General features: G+C 35.7%; 4 protein-coding genes across 11 annotated transcripts; 3 read left to right on the forward strand and 1 right to left on the reverse strand.

The window, feature by feature from the left end:
• The first annotated feature begins 276 nt into the window (after positions 1 to 276).
• Positions 277 to 4,919, forward strand: LOC106318759 (cullin-1). Of its 6 annotated transcripts, none has more exons than XM_013756880.1 (19): positions 277 to 368; positions 769 to 934; positions 1,029 to 1,128; positions 1,219 to 1,404; positions 1,485 to 1,532; positions 1,620 to 1,823; positions 1,913 to 1,990; positions 2,165 to 2,254; positions 2,339 to 2,419; positions 2,520 to 2,609; positions 2,687 to 2,773; positions 2,866 to 3,015; positions 3,100 to 3,155; positions 3,318 to 3,438; positions 3,531 to 3,692; positions 3,786 to 3,929; positions 4,024 to 4,242; positions 4,329 to 4,496; positions 4,586 to 4,919. In XM_013756880.1, exons 2-19 carry the CDS (start codon positions 804 to 806, stop codon positions 4,685 to 4,687), a joined length of 2,217 nt encoding a protein of 738 aa, XP_013612334.1. In that variant the 5' UTR covers positions 277 to 368; positions 769 to 803; the 3' UTR covers positions 4,688 to 4,919. The 6 variants fall into 6 exon arrangements, with proteins under 6 accessions (XP_013612334.1, XP_013612335.1, XP_013612336.1 ...); XM_013756881.1 differs by having other exon boundaries at positions 775 to 934; XM_013756882.1 differs by having other exon boundaries at positions 319 to 407.
• A 279-nt stretch (positions 4,920 to 5,198) lies between these two features.
• Positions 5,199 to 7,468, forward strand: LOC106318668 (NADH dehydrogenase [ubiquinone] flavoprotein 2, mitochondrial). The gene is made up of 10 exons (XM_013756744.1): positions 5,199 to 5,396; positions 5,475 to 5,507; positions 5,596 to 5,661; positions 6,119 to 6,235; positions 6,382 to 6,459; positions 6,541 to 6,646; positions 6,737 to 6,783; positions 6,861 to 6,938; positions 7,049 to 7,114; positions 7,192 to 7,468. Exons 1-10 carry the CDS (start codon positions 5,328 to 5,330, stop codon positions 7,297 to 7,299), a joined length of 768 nt encoding a protein of 255 aa, XP_013612198.1. The 5' UTR covers positions 5,199 to 5,327; the 3' UTR covers positions 7,300 to 7,468.
• Positions 7,469 to 7,497: 29 nt separating this feature from the next.
• On the reverse strand, positions 7,498 to 10,972 carry LOC106318667 (transcription factor UNE12). 3 transcript variants are annotated; one of them, XR_001265340.1, is made up of 8 exons: positions 10,482 to 10,972; positions 10,146 to 10,271; positions 10,003 to 10,068; positions 9,856 to 9,921; positions 9,238 to 9,288; positions 8,297 to 8,326; positions 7,844 to 8,206; positions 7,498 to 7,736 (listed from the first exon to the last, which is right to left on the reverse strand). XR_001265340.1 is itself a non-coding variant. In XM_013756743.1 (7 exons), the coding sequence occupies exons 1-7, from the start codon at positions 10,809 to 10,811 to the stop codon at positions 7,970 to 7,972; spliced, it is 906 nt and encodes a 301-aa protein (XP_013612197.1). In that variant the 5' UTR covers positions 10,812 to 10,971; the 3' UTR covers positions 7,812 to 7,969. The 3 variants fall into 3 exon arrangements, 1 of the variants encoding a protein (XP_013612197.1); XR_001265339.1 differs by having other exon boundaries at positions 8,297 to 8,319; positions 9,231 to 9,288; positions 10,482 to 10,970; XM_013756743.1 differs by lacking the exon at positions 7,498 to 7,736 and having other exon boundaries at positions 7,812 to 8,206; positions 8,297 to 8,319; positions 9,231 to 9,288; positions 10,482 to 10,971.
• Positions 10,973 to 12,857: 1,885 nt separating this feature from the next.
• On the forward strand, positions 12,858 to 16,451 carry LOC106312866 (MLO-like protein 1). The gene is made up of 12 exons (XM_013750546.1): positions 12,858 to 13,187; positions 13,841 to 14,088; positions 14,159 to 14,275; positions 14,369 to 14,429; positions 14,499 to 14,599; positions 14,700 to 14,774; positions 14,846 to 14,984; positions 15,064 to 15,104; positions 15,314 to 15,523; positions 15,599 to 15,666; positions 15,766 to 15,826; positions 15,913 to 16,451. Exons 2-12 carry the CDS (start codon positions 13,846 to 13,848, stop codon positions 16,192 to 16,194), a joined length of 1,398 nt encoding a protein of 465 aa, XP_013606000.1. The 5' UTR covers positions 12,858 to 13,187; positions 13,841 to 13,845; the 3' UTR covers positions 16,195 to 16,451.
• The last annotated feature ends 3,058 nt before the right edge of the window (positions 16,452 to 19,509 follow it).

Here is a 19,509-nt window from a genome sequence, read left to right on the forward strand (position 1 = left end):
TATAAAATAGATACATATTTACATGTTTCTATTTTTAATCGGTTTTATTCGGTTTATTCGGTTTAATCGGTTATATACCAAACCATATCCAAATCCTACGGTTTTTATAAAATTATATCCATTCGGTTTATATGGTATATACCAAAACCAAACCATATTGTCTATTTCGGTTCGGTTTTACCATATTGAAGATGCCTAATGAAAAGGCTAATTAAAAAAAGGAAAGCCTATATTAAATACACATTTCTAAAAAAAAAAAATTAAATAATAGTTTATATAAACGATTAAATCTACGACCTGAAAATAATAGAGAGAAGAGAAAGGAGCTCGTTCCCTTCCGGAGATTATATCTATTCTTCGTTTCAAAGGTCTCTCTCCACCTCCTCCTCCTCCTCCTCCTCTCTATCGTACGCTTTTTTGATTCCCTCTTGATCGCAAAATCTCTCTCGATCCTTTCGAATCGGGAGTCGTCGAGGTTTTTTATTCGAATCGGGTCCGATTAGGGTTTAAAGATCTCGCGGTATCGCTTTCACGCTTGTTCTCATTAATCGTTTTGTTGATTTCTCGTCTTTTGATCTAGTTTTTAGAGTTTGTGTTAGGGATCGGTGATTGCTAGGGTTCCGTCGGGTCTATCTTGATTGCGTTTGTACTGTTTCAATATCTCGATTGTTTCATGGATTGTTGATTCTTCAGTATTTCGTGGATTAGCTTAGTGTTAATTCCAATTTTGCCTTACATTTTGTTAATTTTTATTGTTATTGGATAAAGTTTCAGGGGAGATTTGAGATTCTTTATCTTTCAAAATGGAGCGCAAGACGATTGATTTGGACCAAGGATGGGACTATATGCAGACTGGTATCACTAAGCTGAAACGGATTCTTGAAGGGCTGCCTGAGCCGCAGTTTGACTCTGAGCAGTACATGATGCTTTATACGTAGGTTCCATACCTTTTTATTACATTGAAGCAGCTTGGCTTATATTATATGATCTGTTGAGGATAATAGTTGAGGATTGTATGTGATTCTCAGGACTATCTACAACATGTGCACTCAGAAACCTCCTCATGATTACTCACAGCAGCTTTATGACAAGTATCGTGAAGCATTTGAGGAGTATATTCACTCAACTGTGAGTCTTCAACTGTGAAGTTTGTATATGCTTTACTCATTGTCTGAATGACTGAATCTTAAGGTTTTACTGTTGTGCTTTGATTCTTAGGTTTTGCCTGCTCTAAGGGAGAAGCATGATGAGTACATGCTGAGGGAGCTGGTTAAAAGGTGGTCTAACCATAAAGTTATGGTTCGATGGCTATCCCGCTTCTTCTACTATCTTGACCGGTACTTCATTGCTCGGAGGTCACTTCCACCCCTGAATGAAGTTGGCCTGACATGCTTCCGTGACCTGGTTTGGCATTATTTCTTATGATTTATGGCTTTCCATTGCACCAATAATGTTTTGACTCTTGATTGATTTTGTTGTTTCAGGTTTATAACGAGTTGCATTCCAAGGTCAAAGATGCTGTAATAGCACTTGTAAGTTTGGCATCTATGATGTACATTTATCGTCCAACTCCCTCTATTTCCTTATTCAAGGTCTAACATGATCTGTTTGTATGTCAGGTTGATAAAGAACGGGAGGGTGAGCAGATTGACAGGGCTCTATTGAAAAACGTATTAGACATTTATGTAGAGATTGGAATGGGACAGATGGAAAGATACGAGGAGGATTTTGAAAGCTTTATGCTTTTAGATTCAGCATCTTACTATTCTCGCAAGGCATCAAGCTGGATCCAAGAAGATTCTTGCCCTGACTACATGCTGAAGGTATGACTCATCATATCATTTTCTAGATTTGAGTTTTCATACGAAATTTGTAAACTGCATTTGTTGACGCTTGTACTTTCGTGTTGCAGTCTGAAGAATGTCTTAAGAAGGAGAGGGAGAGAGTGGCTCACTACCTTCACTCAAGCAGCGAGCCAAAGCTGGTTGAGGTTAGTTATTTTACATTATGCGTAATAATCTTTATACATGTACTTACACGAGCAATGATTTTGCATCTTTATTTGTGGAGACTTTCTTTTTCAAACTCTGTGTTTTCAGGCAAGCATGTATTATTTATATTAATTGGTATCTGTTTGACCTCTTTATTCATCTTTTGTATGCAGAAAGTACAACATGAGCTGTTGGTAGTGTATGCAAATCAGCTTCTAGAAAAAGAGCATTCAGGGTGCCGTGCATTGCTGAGAGATGACAAGGTGGAGCAACTTTCTCTTTGTTTTTATTGTTAATTAGTTACTCTTTCTATTTCTGTATTTGATTAATTATTTGTATACTTTTAGGTTGATGACCTCTCCAGGATGTACAGGCTTTATCATAAAATTGTGAAAGGCTTGGAACCTGTTGCAAACATATTTAAGCAGGTTTCTTACCTATCTTTATTACTTTGGTATTTTCTTCCTGGTCCGTTCGCACTCTTAAGTACTGTTCGACACTAGCTCTTAACTTGTAATTTGTTTACAGCATGTCACAGCAGAGGGTAACGCACTTGTCCAACAGGCCGAAGACACGGCCACTAATCATGCTGCAAATACTGCTAGCGTGCAGGAACAGGTAAAAACAGTGTCAAAATGATTCTACTAGTAAGATTATGTGGAATTTAGTAATTTACTTTCTCTCATTGCTTTCAGGTTCTTATCAGAAAAGTGATTGAACTACATGATAAATACATGGTCTATGTTGTTGAGTGTTTCCAGAACCACACCCTCTTCCACAAGGTTTGATGTGCATTCTGCGTTCTTGACATGCGTCTATCTTATTGCATTCATAAATCTGTTTTTCAACTTAAGTTTCTTAAAACCTATTGTAGGCATTGAAAGAGGCATTTGAGATATTCTGTAACAAGACAGTCGCTGGAAGTTCTAGTGCTGAATTGCTTGCAACATTTTGCGACAATATTCTCAAGAAGGGGGGAAGTGAAAAGCTGAGCGATGAAGCTATTGAAGATACCCTTGAGAAGGTTGGTCTTTTTGTCAAACAGTTTGCTTTATTCATTTTTCAGTTTCTCCTGAAATCAATTTTGAATTTTATTATTTTGTTACAGGTGGTCAAATTGCTTGCTTATATAAGTGACAAGGATCTTTTCGCCGAGTTCTACAGGTTTATCTCCCTCTCTAATCTATCCAGTTTAGCTTCTTTTTGTTTAGCAATAAGTTTTTTTTGTACTAGCTCTTTGTTAAGATCCCTTCCAATAATATAGTACGGGAATGACAAGAATTGGATAACAAGTTGCATTCTGTTTTGTTTATGGCTGTTTTGCAGGAAGAAGCTGGCCCGTAGGCTCTTATTTGATCGCAGTGCTAATGATGATCATGAGAGAAGTATCCTGACAAAGCTTAAGCAACAATGTGGTGGGCAGTTTACTTCGAAGATGGAGGGAATGGTTAGTTTGAGTGGTTCCTTTGTTTTATTTTCTCAAAGCGGTGGTTGCTCTGATGATTTATGCTTTCTATATATTTGATCTGTTGATCACAGGTGACAGATTTGACATTGGCAAGAGAAAATCAAAACAGCTTTGAGGAGTACCTTGGCAATAATCCCGCTGCAAACCCAGGGATTGATTTGACCGTAACTGTTCTTACCACAGGTTTTTGGCCAAGTTACAAATCATTTGACATTAACCTACCCGCTGAAATGGTAAATCTATATCGAATATTTGTATATGCTCTGCCTTAAAGGAAAAAGGTTTGCTTCCAGATGAAGCTAAACCCATCGATTTATTTGTTTCAGGTCAAGTGTGTTGAAGTCTTCAAAGGATTTTATGAAACAAAGACAAAACATAGGAAACTTACCTGGATCTACTCACTAGGAACTTGCCACCTCAATGGAAAGTTTGATGTCAAGCCCATTGAGTTAGTTGTGTCTACATACCAGGTATAACTTGTTTCTTAACAGCTGTTGTTGTATTGGATCCTTTAAATTTAAATGGTCATTGATACCGATTTTCTAAATTTTGTTTTACCTTCAGGCTGCTGTGCTTCTGCTGTTCAACACAACAGACAAATTGAGCTACACTGATATCCTAACTCAGCTGAACCTGAGCCACGAAGATCTAGTGAGGTTGCTTCATTCCTTGTCATGTGCTAGATACAAGATTCTTCTCAAGGAGCCAAGCACAAAGACTGTTTCCCAGTCTGACTCTTTTGAATTCAACTCCAAATTCACCGACAGAATGCGGAGAATAAAGGTCTGCAACAGATTAGCACACAAAACATCATGTGTTCGATAATAATTATCTTAGATTATTAACTTTCTGTGGTGTTTGCATGACAGATCCCTCTCCCACCTGTTGATGAGAGGAAGAAAGTTGTGGAAGACGTGGACAAAGACAGACGCTATGCGATTGATGCTGCCATTGTGAGGATCATGAAGAGCAGGAAAGTATTGGGACATCAACAACTTGTTTCTGAGTGCGTTGAGCAACTTAGCCGAATGTTCAAGGTATGTATGTTCTATGTATAAAGAAACATGTGCGATACTCAGTGATGAGTTTTTGTGGAACTCAAATTGGATATGTGATTTTTGTGCAGCCTGATATCAAGGCAATCAAGAAGCGCATGGAGGATTTGATAACGAGGGATTATCTGGAGAGGGACAAGGAGAACGCTAACATGTTTAGGTACTTGGCTTAGGGGCAAAACATCTATGGTGGTGGCTGGGCTTGATGAAAGATTTGGTAATATGAATGGGAAGCATCTGCTGTCTCTGCTTGTACATTATGAGAATCCCATTTGCTACCCTGAAAAACTATTTATCGCGTTGTTTTCATTTTTATTTTCCTTGGGATGCAAATTACCTTTTGGGGGTCATGTTTCTTGGATATTGAAGGAGATTGCATAATGAATTAATCTCTGCTTTTAATCATGTGCGTCCTGTTTATAATTTTTCTGTGGGTTAATAGCATCCTTTGTGTTTATTCTCATCTATAAAATACTAAACGTCAGTAATAGTTTGAAGTTGAAATGCAAATTGACATACGTGTTGACCTTAAAGCGAACTGAAGATGTTTGATACTCGACCAGTTTAAAACTCATTCTATGTATTACGAAATGGTGAAAATGTACAAGACAAAGAATTGTGAAAATGGGCCTATAAACCCTTTAAATGATCATTGGGCTTAAATGGAAAGGCCCAAAAGCCTGTGGTCAATGTTGCGCCAGGTAGGGGAATGATAGTGAGCGATACCGAGTCTAGCTTTCTCTGCTTCTTCTTCTTCCTCCCCGGATCAAAAAAGCTTTTCGTGCATCTCTCGTGTTCTCAAAATCTTCGAAAATGTTGGGTAGGCTCGCTGCGAAGCGTCTTCTTGAGATCCGTCAAGTTTTCCGTCAACCACCCTCTCAGGTAAGCTCTCAAATTTTCCTTGATTGATCTCCGGCGTTTCCCGATCTCAATGCTTGGTTTCGTTTTATATTGTTACAGGCGTCTCGTATCTTTTCAACAGCCTTAAACTACGTGAGTGTTTCGTTCATCTCTATGCTTTTGATTCTTCTAATTTGAAATTAAATGTAATCTGATTGTTGTTGATTCGATTACTTTATAGCACCTGGATTCTCCTGATAACAAACCGGATCTTCCATGGGAGTTTTCAGAGGCCAACAAATCCAAGGTCAGTCACTTAATTAATCGCTTCTTTGCTAATGATAATGACGAAAACAATTTTACAATGTGTTGAACTAATTGGGGCTTTCTGTAATATAGATTGTCACCTTTGTTACCTAATTTTTGATGTGTAAGGTGTTAAGTTACAGCACATATGTGGAAAAATCTTTAGCTGTAGGTTCCCTACAGAGTAGAAAGAGTTCAAGGAATGGTTTGTTTGATCCTGTGAGTTAGCATTTTCCTAGAAAGGGTAGTTAAACAGCGAAGAATTGGAATTCCTGATATTTTCTTTGAATTCGCTATTTAGGAACTGATATAAGGGAGAAAGACTGTCGGGGAAATAGTAAACTGGTTTTATGGAGTAGGAATGCTAGTATATCTTGTGCATTTTGGTTCCTGTTTACTGCTTCTGTCATGTCTAGTTCCCATGCATGTCGTTCTAATAGTTTGTTTAATCTCTCTAGGTTAAGGAGATACTCTCTTACTACCCATCAAACTACAAGCAGTCTGCAGTGATCCCTCTTCTTGATCTTGCACAACAACAGCATGGTGGCTGGCTCCCTGTTTCAGCAATGAATGCGGTACTTCTTTTGTTTTAAAGTATTTTTCAGCTGTACTCTTAATGAAAAGACTGTGAAGTTGATGTTTTTAATATTCTGAAGTTACCAGGTTCTTTTATCTGTTGATATGATTTTACCAACCTAACAATATAACAAAAATTTTGCAGGTTGCAAAAGTTATAGAAGTTGCTCCTATCCGTGTTTATGAGGTTGCAACCTTCTACTCAATGTTCAACAGGGCAAAGGTACTTACTACTAAGTCAAGTCTCTCTGCTGTACTCACCAAAATACACATCGAACACTCATTCTTCATTTTGCTCTTACAGGTCGGAAAGTACCACCTGCTAGTTTGTGGCACAACACCTTGCATGATCCGTGGTTCACGAGAGATCGAATCAGCTTTGCTAGACCATTTGGGAGTGAAGCGCGGTGGTAAAAAGCTCTCTAACCCACCTTTCATAAACAAAATCATACAGGTTGCTAAGTCATAACGACACCTGGCTTTAATCATGTATATTGCAGAAGTCACAAAAGATGGTTTGTTCTCTGTTGGAGAGATGGAATGCATGGTATGTTGTCCTTATCACCTAGATAGGTACCAAAGGAAGATACAGTACAGGTCTAATGTAATCGGTTTTGTTGACAGGGATGCTGTGTGAATGCGCCCATGATCACTGTGGCGGATTATTCCAATGGATCAGAAGGATACACATATAACTATTTCGTATGTCAAATCTCATCAAATAACTTTTCTGTTCTTCCTTCGTTTATGTGGGTATAAGATGACAAAGAGTTAAACCGTATTTACACTTGTCTTATTGCTACAATACACAGGAAGATGTTACACCTGAGAAAGTTGTAGAGATCGTTGAGAAGCTGAGAAAAGGAGAAAAGCCACCGGTAAGACATTAAACTTACCTTTAAACCAAAAGCCGAAAGCCAAATGCAACTTCTCATTATCTAATCTTTTGTTGCAGCATGGAACTCAAAACCCGAAGAGGATCAAGTGCGGACCTGAAGGAGGAAACAAGACACTGCTCGGCGAACCAAAGCCACCACAGTTCCGTGATCTTGACGCTTGCTAAGCTAAGTTATTTAAGCCGCCGGTTCTATGTGGTTCAAATAATGCAAAAGGCTATAGTGATGTTTGAAGCCTATAGCATGAGATTTGAGTTTGCATACTCTTTGTAGTCTTCTTGATTTGAAATTTTAGACGCCGTTTTAAAACGAATAAAAGCATTTCTTTTGTTATCATCTCACTTCCAAGACTTGTGAAATTGATGTAATAAAAACATTTCCAAAATATTGATTTCTTTTGGAACATTATTTGGTTATTTTGTCACTCCCAAGTCATACAAAATAAATAATTAATACAAGGGTTAACATATTCAAATACTTTATTTTTCTTCAGGTCCCACACACTCACCGCTACTACTACTACTACTAAAATACCCCTTCAAGCTCCATCCTCAACCTCCTACTAAAGTCATGAAAACATAAAGTTGCTTTCATCAAAGTCCACCTAAAATGATAACAAATCATATTTAATCAAGTGAGCTTTTTGACAAATCCTCCCTTCTACTGCAAATCCTATTGATTCAATCTCCAAAGCATTTTTCTTATTATAACCTTTCAATCAGACCAAACACGTGACTGTCAGGGAAATGAAACAGCAAGGCAACAGAGCCCTTATCAGTAGTAGAAAGCAAAAGCCATGTTGGATTGCTGTAAAATCCCTCACTTGCACTAAAAATCCTAAGGTGGAGGAGGATTACTCTCAGGCTTAACCACAGAAGTTGTATCTGGAGGCTGAGAATGGTAAATAGCCATAGCCAATGAGATTGGCATCATACAAAGCGCCTTAGATTGAAGAAGCTGCATCGCTGCTCCAACGTTTTCTTCCATCAGTTTAGCGACTTGGCGTTCAGTGCCATCGTTAGACCATTTCTCCCACGCAGGTTGTGGTGCCCTTCCACCTTCACCAGATTCATCCTATTGAGAGATGACAACAACCAGTTTAAGTCAAAATCCATTTACTAAAGTTTTGATATTTTCTTTTTAAAGTTAGTTTTTTTCTCTTACCTCAACTGATGATGACAAAGGCATATCAGTGTTGGAACTGTTTTTTGGACAAATGGCTATGGCCAATATTCCGGTGAATTTTTCGAGCAATTTGATTGTCGAAATGACCGGATTGTGGAATCGTAGGATTCATTGTTATGAGCACTATGGTATAGTGTAATCATATATCAAAAACGAAGTTCGTTTGAATGAGAAATGAAAGTCTAAAATAGATTATTTGTAAAATATCTATATTAGAATTATGAGGTAAGAAACCTCTTGTGTTTAAAATGGAGAAGTTATAACAAAGTTATAAAAAACTTTGTAAACAATTTGGTGTGTTAAGAAAAGAGATGTTTGGGCTGGACTGAGATTTATTTGCTTAGCCCAAAGTCTATTGCTAATTATCTTACAAATAATAAAGCAAAAGATCTCTTTGTCTCTCGTCTTTGACTAACGTCTTTGACCAATAATGAATTTGATTTTGGATTCAATGCTGTAACATATGGAGAATCAATACAGCCCATGATTTCATAATCATGATAGAATCAAAATTAAAATCTCCATTTAGTGCTTTGTGATGCACGTTATTTTATGAGGCTATATAAAGCCATGCTCTTCTCATTCTACACATATTGAATACAAACAAAACCACTTTCTCCTATTTTTTCTTTTTGTGTCTGAGAGTATAACATAGAAATAGGTTCGACAGGCTTTGGTTCTCAAGTGCTGTGAGACTGAAGATATAGGCAGTTGTATCCTGGGATTCTTAAACGTATCAAACCGGCACACTACGGGCGTTTAAAGGATTAAGGAAAGAGATCTAATCTCGACTCTGCTTCAACCTAGTTCTTTTCAAACTACGGTATTATTTTGTTGTATTTTTTATTCATGTTATTTGTAAATTTTTTGCTTTACATATCAAATATGCCTATCTAGTAAATTTGGTGCATACAATCAGTAACAAGTGGAGCAACTGCACCGGCTCCACCAAGACGACTCATGCTCAAAACCTACCAAAAGTTGACCATAGAAACATATAAAATCATCATTCAAAGAGATAAGCTTTATCCCATGAAAACAAAAAAACTCAAATAAAAGATTTTTTTTTAAAATTATGTTATCAGAAAGACATCATTGCAGTGTCTCCATTATCTATTTAAAGTAAAGAAAGACATCCTTTTTAGCTTGGTAAGAGAAGCTTTAAGCAACCTACTGCATTTTGATATTAAGAAGCGTTTGATCTAAGAGATTATATATATAATCAGAGCATGATGATTATACTAGATGTTTTAATATGGTATTTTAATCCTAAACCATGATTAGCCTTCTCTACATGACAAAATAAAAAAGTGAAAAGAGACTAAGTGCCAAAGAAAAACAAAGACTTGTTTATCCTTTCCCACATTAAAAAAATCAATCTAACCAAGGTTGAAATTAGGTTGAAGAGTAGGTGAAGGTAGGACCATAATTAAAGACCCGATAAATCCATTTTGTAGAATTTAAACATTACTCAATAACTTCAAAAACATGATTTTCAGATCTAACACAAACAACTAGTTCAAGAATTTAAACATTACCTTAACTTGGAGCCTGAGAAACTTTACATAATCAACAATCTCATCAATCATAGCAGCTCTATCTGTCTGCAAATAAAAATGAAAGGACCAAGAAGTGTTAAACTTTCAAGAATTCTAAATGTTACCAAAACCTTCAAAGATAGCAACCTTGTTAACAGTAGGTACAAGCTCTTGCAACGCCCTGATCCGCTCCGCTATTCTTTCCCTACGAAGCTGTTAACAAAGCTCAAAAAATTCAGCTTATCTTCCCATAAAGATAACATTTTTAGTAACAAAGCAAAAAAAATTACCCTTTCAGCTATGCTATGTGGGTCAGTAGCCTGACCACGCCTAGCTCGAACCCTGGGACGGATCGATGTAGGCTGATGCGGCGCCGCTGGAGCTGGCTGTTGTTGCATTGGCTGCCCATGAAAAACCTTACAACAACAACACAAAAAACATGTAAGAACGGAACAAAGACACAAACCATTTAGACAAGAACCGGTTCCATGAGCTGTAATAAGCTTAGAGGTTTCATGACATCATAAGACAAACGTTTTTTTTTTTTATAACGGTTAAAGACAACACAAAACATGTAAGAACCGATCAAAGACACAAACCATTTAGGACAAGAACTGTTAGCTTACGGGTTTCATGACGTCATCAGAGAAACGTTTCCCAGTTCCAAGACTACCACCTTCGGGTCTAAGAAAGCCTTGTCCTTTGCCTTGTTCAAGACTCAACCCTAGAGGAAACATCTGGTTGTGAAACCCACTTCCTCCTCCTAGCCCACCCATGTGACCTCCTTCCTCGCCGGAGCCCAGCTGCAGCATCATCGGCGGTGCTCCTCCTCCGCCTAACCCACCGTCGGATGAAGAGGCTGAGAAGTTGGGGAGACCAAGGATTTGCTCGAAGAAGTCATCGGAAGGTGTTTGGTCGGAAAGATTCTCATGAGGGTTGTTGTTGTTACTAGCCATTAGGGACGAGTCACGGTGAGTTAAAGTAGCGAGTTATGACCTTTGTAAGAGGAAACCTACATGAGAGTGGGTACAAGAGGAAAGGTTACTTTGTTTGGTTAATTGATGCTTTTGAAATGGATGAGGAGGAAGCAGACAGAGAAGAAGAAAGGTGTAAACTTTATTCTCTGTTTATAAAAATTATCTTTTTTAGTAAAGGTCCTTACTTTTTGAGGTTATTTCAGTTTTGCCATTACCTTCTAGAAACAATAAATAAGTGGGCTTGTTATTGTAAATGGGCTTTCTCAAATTTTTCTTCTAAACTTGGGCCCTTTTGTCATTAATTAGTGTGCTACATTTTCAAATCTGTTATTCAGTATATTTCACAGAATAAGACTACACTTTATTCATAAAAAACAAATTATGATATACTAACATTTTCAAGATATCACTATTTTAATGTGAAAAGATATTAATCAATAACAGATCCGAGTTGTTAAAATAAGGTTTTGATTAGCTGACTAGAGTCTTGTGAGGAGTTTTGTAATCAGCACATGAGTCGCAGACTAACAGACAGCGACCTCTCTGGCAAGTGGAATCTACTACTAGCATATCCAGGCCGTGTTAAATGCGATATATAATGAAATATATTAATATAATTTGAATTAGTCTTAAACATATCACTCGGTTTCTAGAATATTTGTTTTTGATCAGAACAGGTCTTTTAATTAGTTTTTTTTTTTTTCCTTTTTGACTGAAACTCAATTGGTTAATTGATTCACGTGTGTAAATCCATAACAGTTCTGAGTGGTTAAAATAAGGGATTGATTATCTGACTAGAGTCTTGTGATGACACCCTTGTTCGGAAACTGCTAGGCGCTACGCGTGCGATACACACGGGCTTACCAATTTATTAGAAAAGCGGGAAAAAATTGAAGAGTACGCGGGACAGAATTTTTTGTACTTTTATATGTAAAATATCACATTTTAAACATATAATACAAAAATTTATATAATAAATATTTATTAAAGTCATACATTTTATACGTATAATACACAATTTATACGTAAAACACAAAAATGTATAATACGTGTTTATGAAGAATACATTGGTACTAAAAGTCATAGATTTATAAATACATACCAATTAGATCACATAATATAATTGTACTTCTTTTAGTTCACATCGGTTACAAATAGTTTAATATATTTTAACTATATTTATCTTTAAATTATCAAAATTAAAATAATTTTACTATAATTTATATAATATAATTTTTAATATAAAATAATACATGCAAAACATAATAATCAAGTGTATGAAAAAATATAATTAGAATTAATTGTATAATTGGAACTTATGGTTGATTGGGCTTATGAAAAATAAAGAAATAAATAAAATAAAAATGTTGGAGCACGTGGTTTTCTTCTTCGTTTGCTAATCATCCAACCCAACCATAGAAAAGGTCCGAAATCACCACCGATTACGCGCCAGGTTCTCCATTTCCACGGTCCAGACGGACACAAATCGGACCACCGCGTAACATCACCGATCTGCATGAACTCGCCACACTCCATCTCCTATTATCGTTTTCTCGGCCGTGTAATCGGTGATGAGGCGAGTTTTAGAACAAGGGATGACACTGATGAGTTTGTAAGCAGCACATGAGTCAGACAGCGACCTCTCTGACAAATGGAATCTAACACTAGGACCATGTTAAATACGATGAAATATTAAATTAGTTTAATCCTAAACATATCATTAATATCCATTTTTTAAAATAAATTTACAAGTTCAAGTATCATTAGTATTTTTAAGAACATACATACCTCTCAATTAGTTAACTAACGTGTATGTGAATACAACATAGGATATAAACGAATATATATATAAATAAATGTGGAAAACTGAAAAGTTAAAACGCGTTTCCTAATTTGCCGCAAAGGTTTGTTTAAATTAATTACTGAATTAGGAATAAGTTACCATTTACTACCATGAAGGTGAAGATTTTAATTACCATTTATAAATATGATTAGAGAATAAATTAGCAACACACATCTCTCACACTCAGTTCATCAATCGTCTCTTCTTCTTCCTCCACAGAGAGAGAGACCAAGACTATTCCTTTGTCTTGTTCCCAGATCGAACTTCCATTCTCAAAATTCTCTTCCTTTTTTCAATAAATCAAGAAGAAAAAAGAGAAACAATCTGAGAAATGAGTGGTCACGGAGAAGGAGTGTCGCTTGAATTCACTCCGACGTGGGTCGTCGCCGGAGTTTGTACCATCATCGTCGCGATCTCTCTGGCGGTGGAGCGTCTGCTCCACCATTTCGGTACTGTTCTCAAGAAGAAGAAGTAGAAACCCCTTTACGAAGCCCTTCAAAAGGTTAAAGAAGGTAATAAAAATCCAATCTTTACTTCTTCTCTGTGATTGGTTCTTTTGAGGAACAGTGATCCATAGTGACAGAGTTGATGTAGTTTTAGTGTGGAGAATAAATTGTCTGAAAAGTAGTTTGGTGTCTTAAAAAGTATAAATCTTTACTAATTATTTATTGTCTTTGGATCATTTTTTGCAGAGTTGATGTTATTTGGGTTCTATGTCTTTTTGGGAACAGTGATTCATAGTGGCAGAGTTGATATAGTTTTAGTGTGGAGAATAAATTGTCTGAGAAGTAGCTAAGAATCTTAAAAGCATTAATCTTTACTACTCATTCTTATTGGTGTTGCTTTGGCTTATGTCTGCAGAGTTGATGTTGTTAGGGTGTTCATATCTTTTAGGAAACAGTGATTCATAGTAGCATAGTTGATGCAGTGTTTTTTAGTGTGGAGAATAATTGTCTGATAAATTGCCCACGTGTTGGGTTGAACGAAACTAGTTTAGAAAACTTTTAAATTGGTTAATTTTGTTCGAGCCGGCTTGTAATCGGATCATTATTCCCGTTTTCGGGTTGATTATATAATATATATAATTTTTTTGTAAAAAAAAAATATTTACTCTCATTTATTTTCTTTCTTTTTTTGGTGTTGATTTGGCTTTATATTTTTGCAGAGCTGATGTTGTTAGGCTTCATATCATTGTTACTGACTGTAACACAAGGGTTCATCTCCAAGTTCTGTGTGAAAGAGGATGTGCTAATGCATATGCTCCCATGTTCAAAACTTGAAGCTGAGTCGAGTAAACAACATAAAAACGCGACGGTAACTGAACATTTTCAGTCCTTTCTCCCTATTGTTGGAACCACGAGGCGTTTACTAGCTGAACACGCTGCCGCTGAAGCTGGCTACTGTGGCCAAAAGGTAGATTCAGAATAAGTTTTGTTGCTCATTATGATAATCTTGCTAATTCTTGTTTTGTTTTGTTTTTTAGGATAAAGTACCGTTGCTTTCGCTTGAGGCGTTGCACCATCTACATATCTTCATCTTCGTCCTCGCCATTTCCCATGTGACGTTCTGTGCTCTCACTGTGGTTTTTGGAAGCACCAGGGTGAGCTTAATCCGTTTATACTTTTGTCAATTTAATGTGAATATCTTTTGTGTGTTGGTTTGATTTTATTCATGTTTTTGTATGTTAATGCAGATCTACCAATGGAAGAATTGGGAGGATGCGCTTGCAGACGAGAACTTTGACACAGAAGCAGGTACTTAACTGCTCTTAAAGAAGAAAATGGAATGTTTTGTTTTGATTGTTTCACTGATTCTTTTTGCAGCAATTAAGAAGAAAAGAAAGGTCACTCATGTCCACCAACATGCTTTTATCAAAGAGCATTTCCTCGGCATTGGTAAAGATTCATTCTTCCTCGGATGGACGGTATGTTATTTATTTATATAAAAGTACAAAGCTTGTTTTCTCCTTTGGAACTACACAGATCTTGAGTTTATGTTTCTTTTTTTGTTTTTAAACATTACAGCAATCATTTTTCAAGCAGTTCTATGGATCTGTAACAAAAGCAGACTATGTGACTTTGCGCCTTGGTTTCATTATGGTAAAGCTTTTGATCATTTTGAAAGTCTGTTAACATAACTTCTTATAGTAACATCGGCTTGGTATCTACAGACACATTGTAAAGGAAACCCAAAGCTTAACTTCCACAAATACATGATGAGAGCTCTTGAGGATGATTTCAAACAAGTTGTTGGTATTAGTTGGTATCTTTGGATCTTTGTCGTCATCTTCTTGCTGCTAAATGTTAATGGTAATTCTTCCAACAAACTAAATGAAAAGAAGTTTTTTTCGTATGTTTTATATTGAAGCTATGTTTCTGTATATTGCAGGATGGCATACATACTTCTGGATAGCATTCATTCCCTTCATTGTGAGTCAAGTTGTTTCCCGGCCTGAGATTTTGGGAGCTATAGGCGATTTAGTAAATGTTTTGATAAAAAAAAATTAAAACCAATTTAATGTAATTTTCTTCAAAAATTTTGGGAGCTTTCACTTGGCTATTATACCAGAATGTGCTCTATCTTTTTGTTTTACATACTAACTTTTGTTTCTTTTTGGGCTACTTTGAAAAACCTGAAGCTGCTACTTGCTGTGGGAACAAAGTTGGAGCATGTGATATCACAGTTAGCTCACGAGGTTGCAGAGAAACATATAGCCATTGAAGGAGACTTAGTGGTGAAACCGTCAGATGAGCATTTCTGGTTCAGCAAACCTCAAGTTGTTCTCTTCTTGATTCATTTTATCCTCTTCCAGAATGCTTTCGAGATTGCCTTCTTCTTTTGGATTTGGGTAAGTCAAGACTAATGATGAAAACAAAACTCACCTTAAAATGGTTTAAGACTAATATAAAGTGTGTGTTTGTAGGTTACATATGGATTTGACTCGTGCATTATGGGACAAGTGAGATACATTGTTCCACGATTGGTTATTGGGTAAGCCAAAAGATCTGTTCCTGTTTTCTTCTTCTCAAATTGTTTCAGTGAACTCACCTCTGCGTTTACTAATATCTTTCTTCTTCTTCTTCTCTGTAGAGTCTTCATTCAAGTGCTATGCAGTTACAGTACACTGCCTCTTTATGCTCTTGTTTCACAGGTAATAAGCTAAAGTTCTATTAAAAAGGCTTCAGGATCTTTTAGTTTGGTTGTTTTAACTGATCATGTTCTTATGTTTGACAACAGATGGGAAGTAACTTCAAGAAAGCGATATTTGAGGAGAATGTGCAGGTTGGTCTTGTTGGTTGGGCACAGAAAGTGAAGAACAAGAGAGAGCTAAAAGCTGCTGCTGCTGCTAGTAATGGGAACGAAGGAAGCTCTCAGGCTGCTCCTCCTCATAATCCTGATTCTGGTTCTTCTGCTCCTGGAGCTGGTGCAGGTTTTGCAGGAATCCAGCTCAGCAGGTTAAGAAACAACGCAGGGGAGACACAAGATGAGATTACACCTGCTGCTCATAACAACAATTGAGTGGAGAAATCTTATCTTCCTTGAGATGCTCATCGTCAGATTTTAGCTTCCACATCTGGTTTTATTGCTATTCATAAGCTTATAGTGACTTGATTTTATTTTATCTTTTTGTTAACACGTTTACAGTCTTTCTTGTTGCATAAGAGTTTGGGGTTGGGATCTGTTTGTATATATAAAGTAGTGGTTTGTCTGCGTTCGGTTTAAAATTTATGATTTTGTTGGATAATTTTAAATGACAATAGATATAGAGCTTTTAATATGGTTGTATTTTATGTGTTTGGCATGCTAGTGTAAAATTTTATGTAATGTGTGTATCGTAAATATAATAGGTGTAACATAGTAAATGTTTTGGCTTAGGGTTGTCTTTAAGGTCATAGAGAGGGGATTGATGAAAGAAGGGGGAATGTTTCTATGAAATTGTGGAAAATACTAAGTAAAAACTCTGATATTTCCCAATAGTGAAACAATATTTGTTTATGATATTTGCCAATTTTTAATATTCTGTATAGTGTAAGGACGTTGAGAACTTGTAGCCTAATGTTATTTGTAAACAATAGGGTTCCGGAGAGGTTTGTTTTGGTGAATTGTTTTTTGCACGTGTTTGCGCGTTGTTTCTTCATTTTTTTTTCAATAAAATTTACGATGATGTTTGAAATTTTGTTAAAATTGCAAATTAAATCTTTAAGGAATATACTTTAGTAATATTTGAAAGAAAGAGAGGAGCTAGTGTTTTAAATGCAAGTACGGAGAGGTGCTAGTGTGGCAATGGCTAACATGGCTATTGATAGGGATAATGTCAAAATTATATATACTTATTAGGTTTTTAAGGTCAACGATGGCGCTTTTATTCCATTATTGATTGCCACTTCTGAACTTAGGTTGTTTTGTAAAGAGATACAAATGGCTTATATATGTGCTAAGCTAGTGTGATGGTTAGAGTTTTCATGTTGTGGTCCAATAATTGAGTTCTTCCACTGTAGTGTTGGAAGTTGGTGGGCTGAGATTATATGATGGGCTATTGATTAAGGATGTTGGAATGAATTTGTTGATTATATGTTTAATAAGTGTTTCTAGTCGGTCATGATTTGAACTTTTTATTATAGTAATGAACTGGGATGGTAGGAGCTGGTGTTGAAGTTGAAACCCTTAAAAAATAAATTTTTATTTTTTAAATCGTAGTTGCAGGACATGAGTTTTTAGAACTGAACTCTTTAGATGCTTTCTGATAATTGGTTTCCATGCTTCCCTTTCTACTGGTTGAGGAATGTTTTAAGTGAGCTTCTTCTGGGAGATTTGAATGTTGTTATGTTATTGTTTTGGAATTATTTATTCGTTTGAGGAAAATTTGGTGGGGCATTCAAGATTTTTTTTTGTTATATGAGGTGATCTAACCGCGATGATGATGTTGTAGGTCAGATTTTAAGTGGATTTGTGGATTTGTTGAAGTTTTTGTTGACTTTGTAATAATTTATAGGCTGATGTGGGGAAACTTGGGTTGGTTTCAACAAAAAAAATCTTGGTTGGTTTCCGTTCATGTTCGGCCTCTATGTTAATTTAAAATTTGTTAATCATATCAATTTATGAAGATACGGCGAGGGTGGGGTGTGTCTGATTTTCCCAGTGGTGGTATCATCGGTTTTTATTAGATCATACACAGAAGTTTAAATTTAATTTGCTATGAGGATAGTGTCTTTATTTATGATAACGTAACTAATTGTTTGTTTATTTTTGTAGTCAAAGATTCGTAAAAACATTTAAAAATGTTAAGAAATTTGTAAGTGCTTTTGTAGTTACAGATTAACATTTATATGAAATTTCTATATATATGTCCATTTAAATAGTAACCTTTTTTGTTTTCATCATAGGTAAAGCTTTGTAAACAATAAATATACTTCTTGTATTGAATAAAAGTGTCACTGGAAATTTTTTCACGCATTAAAATATCACGAAAATAAAATTTTAAATGACATTTTTTTAAGAAACAGAAGAAGTTGTTTTCTAAGTGAAGATTATAAACAAAATTAATTAGTTTTCTATCGGAGTGCTATACATTTAACTTAAACAAAAAAAACTATCCAATTACATTATTAAATACAGAATTTACTAACATTAATGGTTTTAAAAATAGTATTAACGTTAAAGTGACAAAAAATATCAGTTACGTGTTCTCTAAAGCACATCTTCAATATCCCCACAACATACCCATCTATATTATTTTATAAATTATTCTTTAAGACGTTGGATTTCTTCAACCAAAGCCAAATGGATTGTACCATGAAAATAATAAGTAACCTGCAAGAATTCCATTTCCACCAATGACATCATACATTAGATAGCAACTTGCAAGAAAATCTATTTCGAATAAAACCCATATCATATATACATACAACCTACGACAACCAAACATAACTTAATTTTTTTCCAAAGTTCCATGTGGTTAAAATGTCTTCTGAATGTTGGATATCTTGATATTGATTTGGGCATCCTTGAAGCCTTTGAAACAAAACTGAACACATGTTAAAGCGAAACGACATTCATTTACATGTGAAGTTTTTATTATATGCTTACCTGCGAGCTTAGTTGTGAAGCTCAGTTTTTCTTAGTTCCTGTCAAATGAAGAGAATTAGAGCTTTTAAGTTTCTTTTAATCTCCAAACAGCAATACCAGCTTTCCAAGATACTCTTCTTCTTCAGATAGGTTTGCTGCTTCTGCCTGGTATTTAATGATAAGAAACGGATTAAAAAACCAATCAAAGATGGTCTTTTGGGAAGATTATTTGTAATTATCTCCCTTACACTGTCATCTACATGAAAACGCACAACATTTATGATTCAGAGAATCTCTAAAGATATGGTTCGTGTAACCATATTGCAAGGTACCGAGCAATAAACCGGTGGACCTGGATTTGATATAGCGTAGAAGCTCGTTAAGAAGGGAATAAGCGGGTAATACAATGATGACGACTTGACTGCCTTTGCTATACTTGGCTTCTTTGATGTTGTTTGAGTATATAATACCACTGTTCGGAACTACGCTAGGCGCTAGTCGGACGGTGGTTCCGGACCTAGCGAGTTACCGAAAAATCGGGGATTAATCGGGGTATACGCGGGGACTAGTTTTTATTATTATTATAATATTTAAATTAAATATATAATATAAATATATTAGAATGTATTAGTTTTTTGTATATTATTATTGAAGTTAATATTTATTAGTTTAACAAAAGTTATTGCTAATGTCATATTTTTATTTTTTATTAAACGTATGTTTATATGAAAATATATTTTAAACATCAAAACATGTCGTGGTCTAGTG

This window comes from Brassica oleracea, chromosome C9 (genome assembly GCF_000695525.1).
Source record: "Brassica oleracea var. oleracea cultivar TO1000 chromosome C9, BOL, whole genome shotgun sequence".
Classification (NCBI taxonomy): domain Eukaryota; kingdom Viridiplantae; phylum Streptophyta; class Magnoliopsida; order Brassicales; family Brassicaceae; genus Brassica; species Brassica oleracea.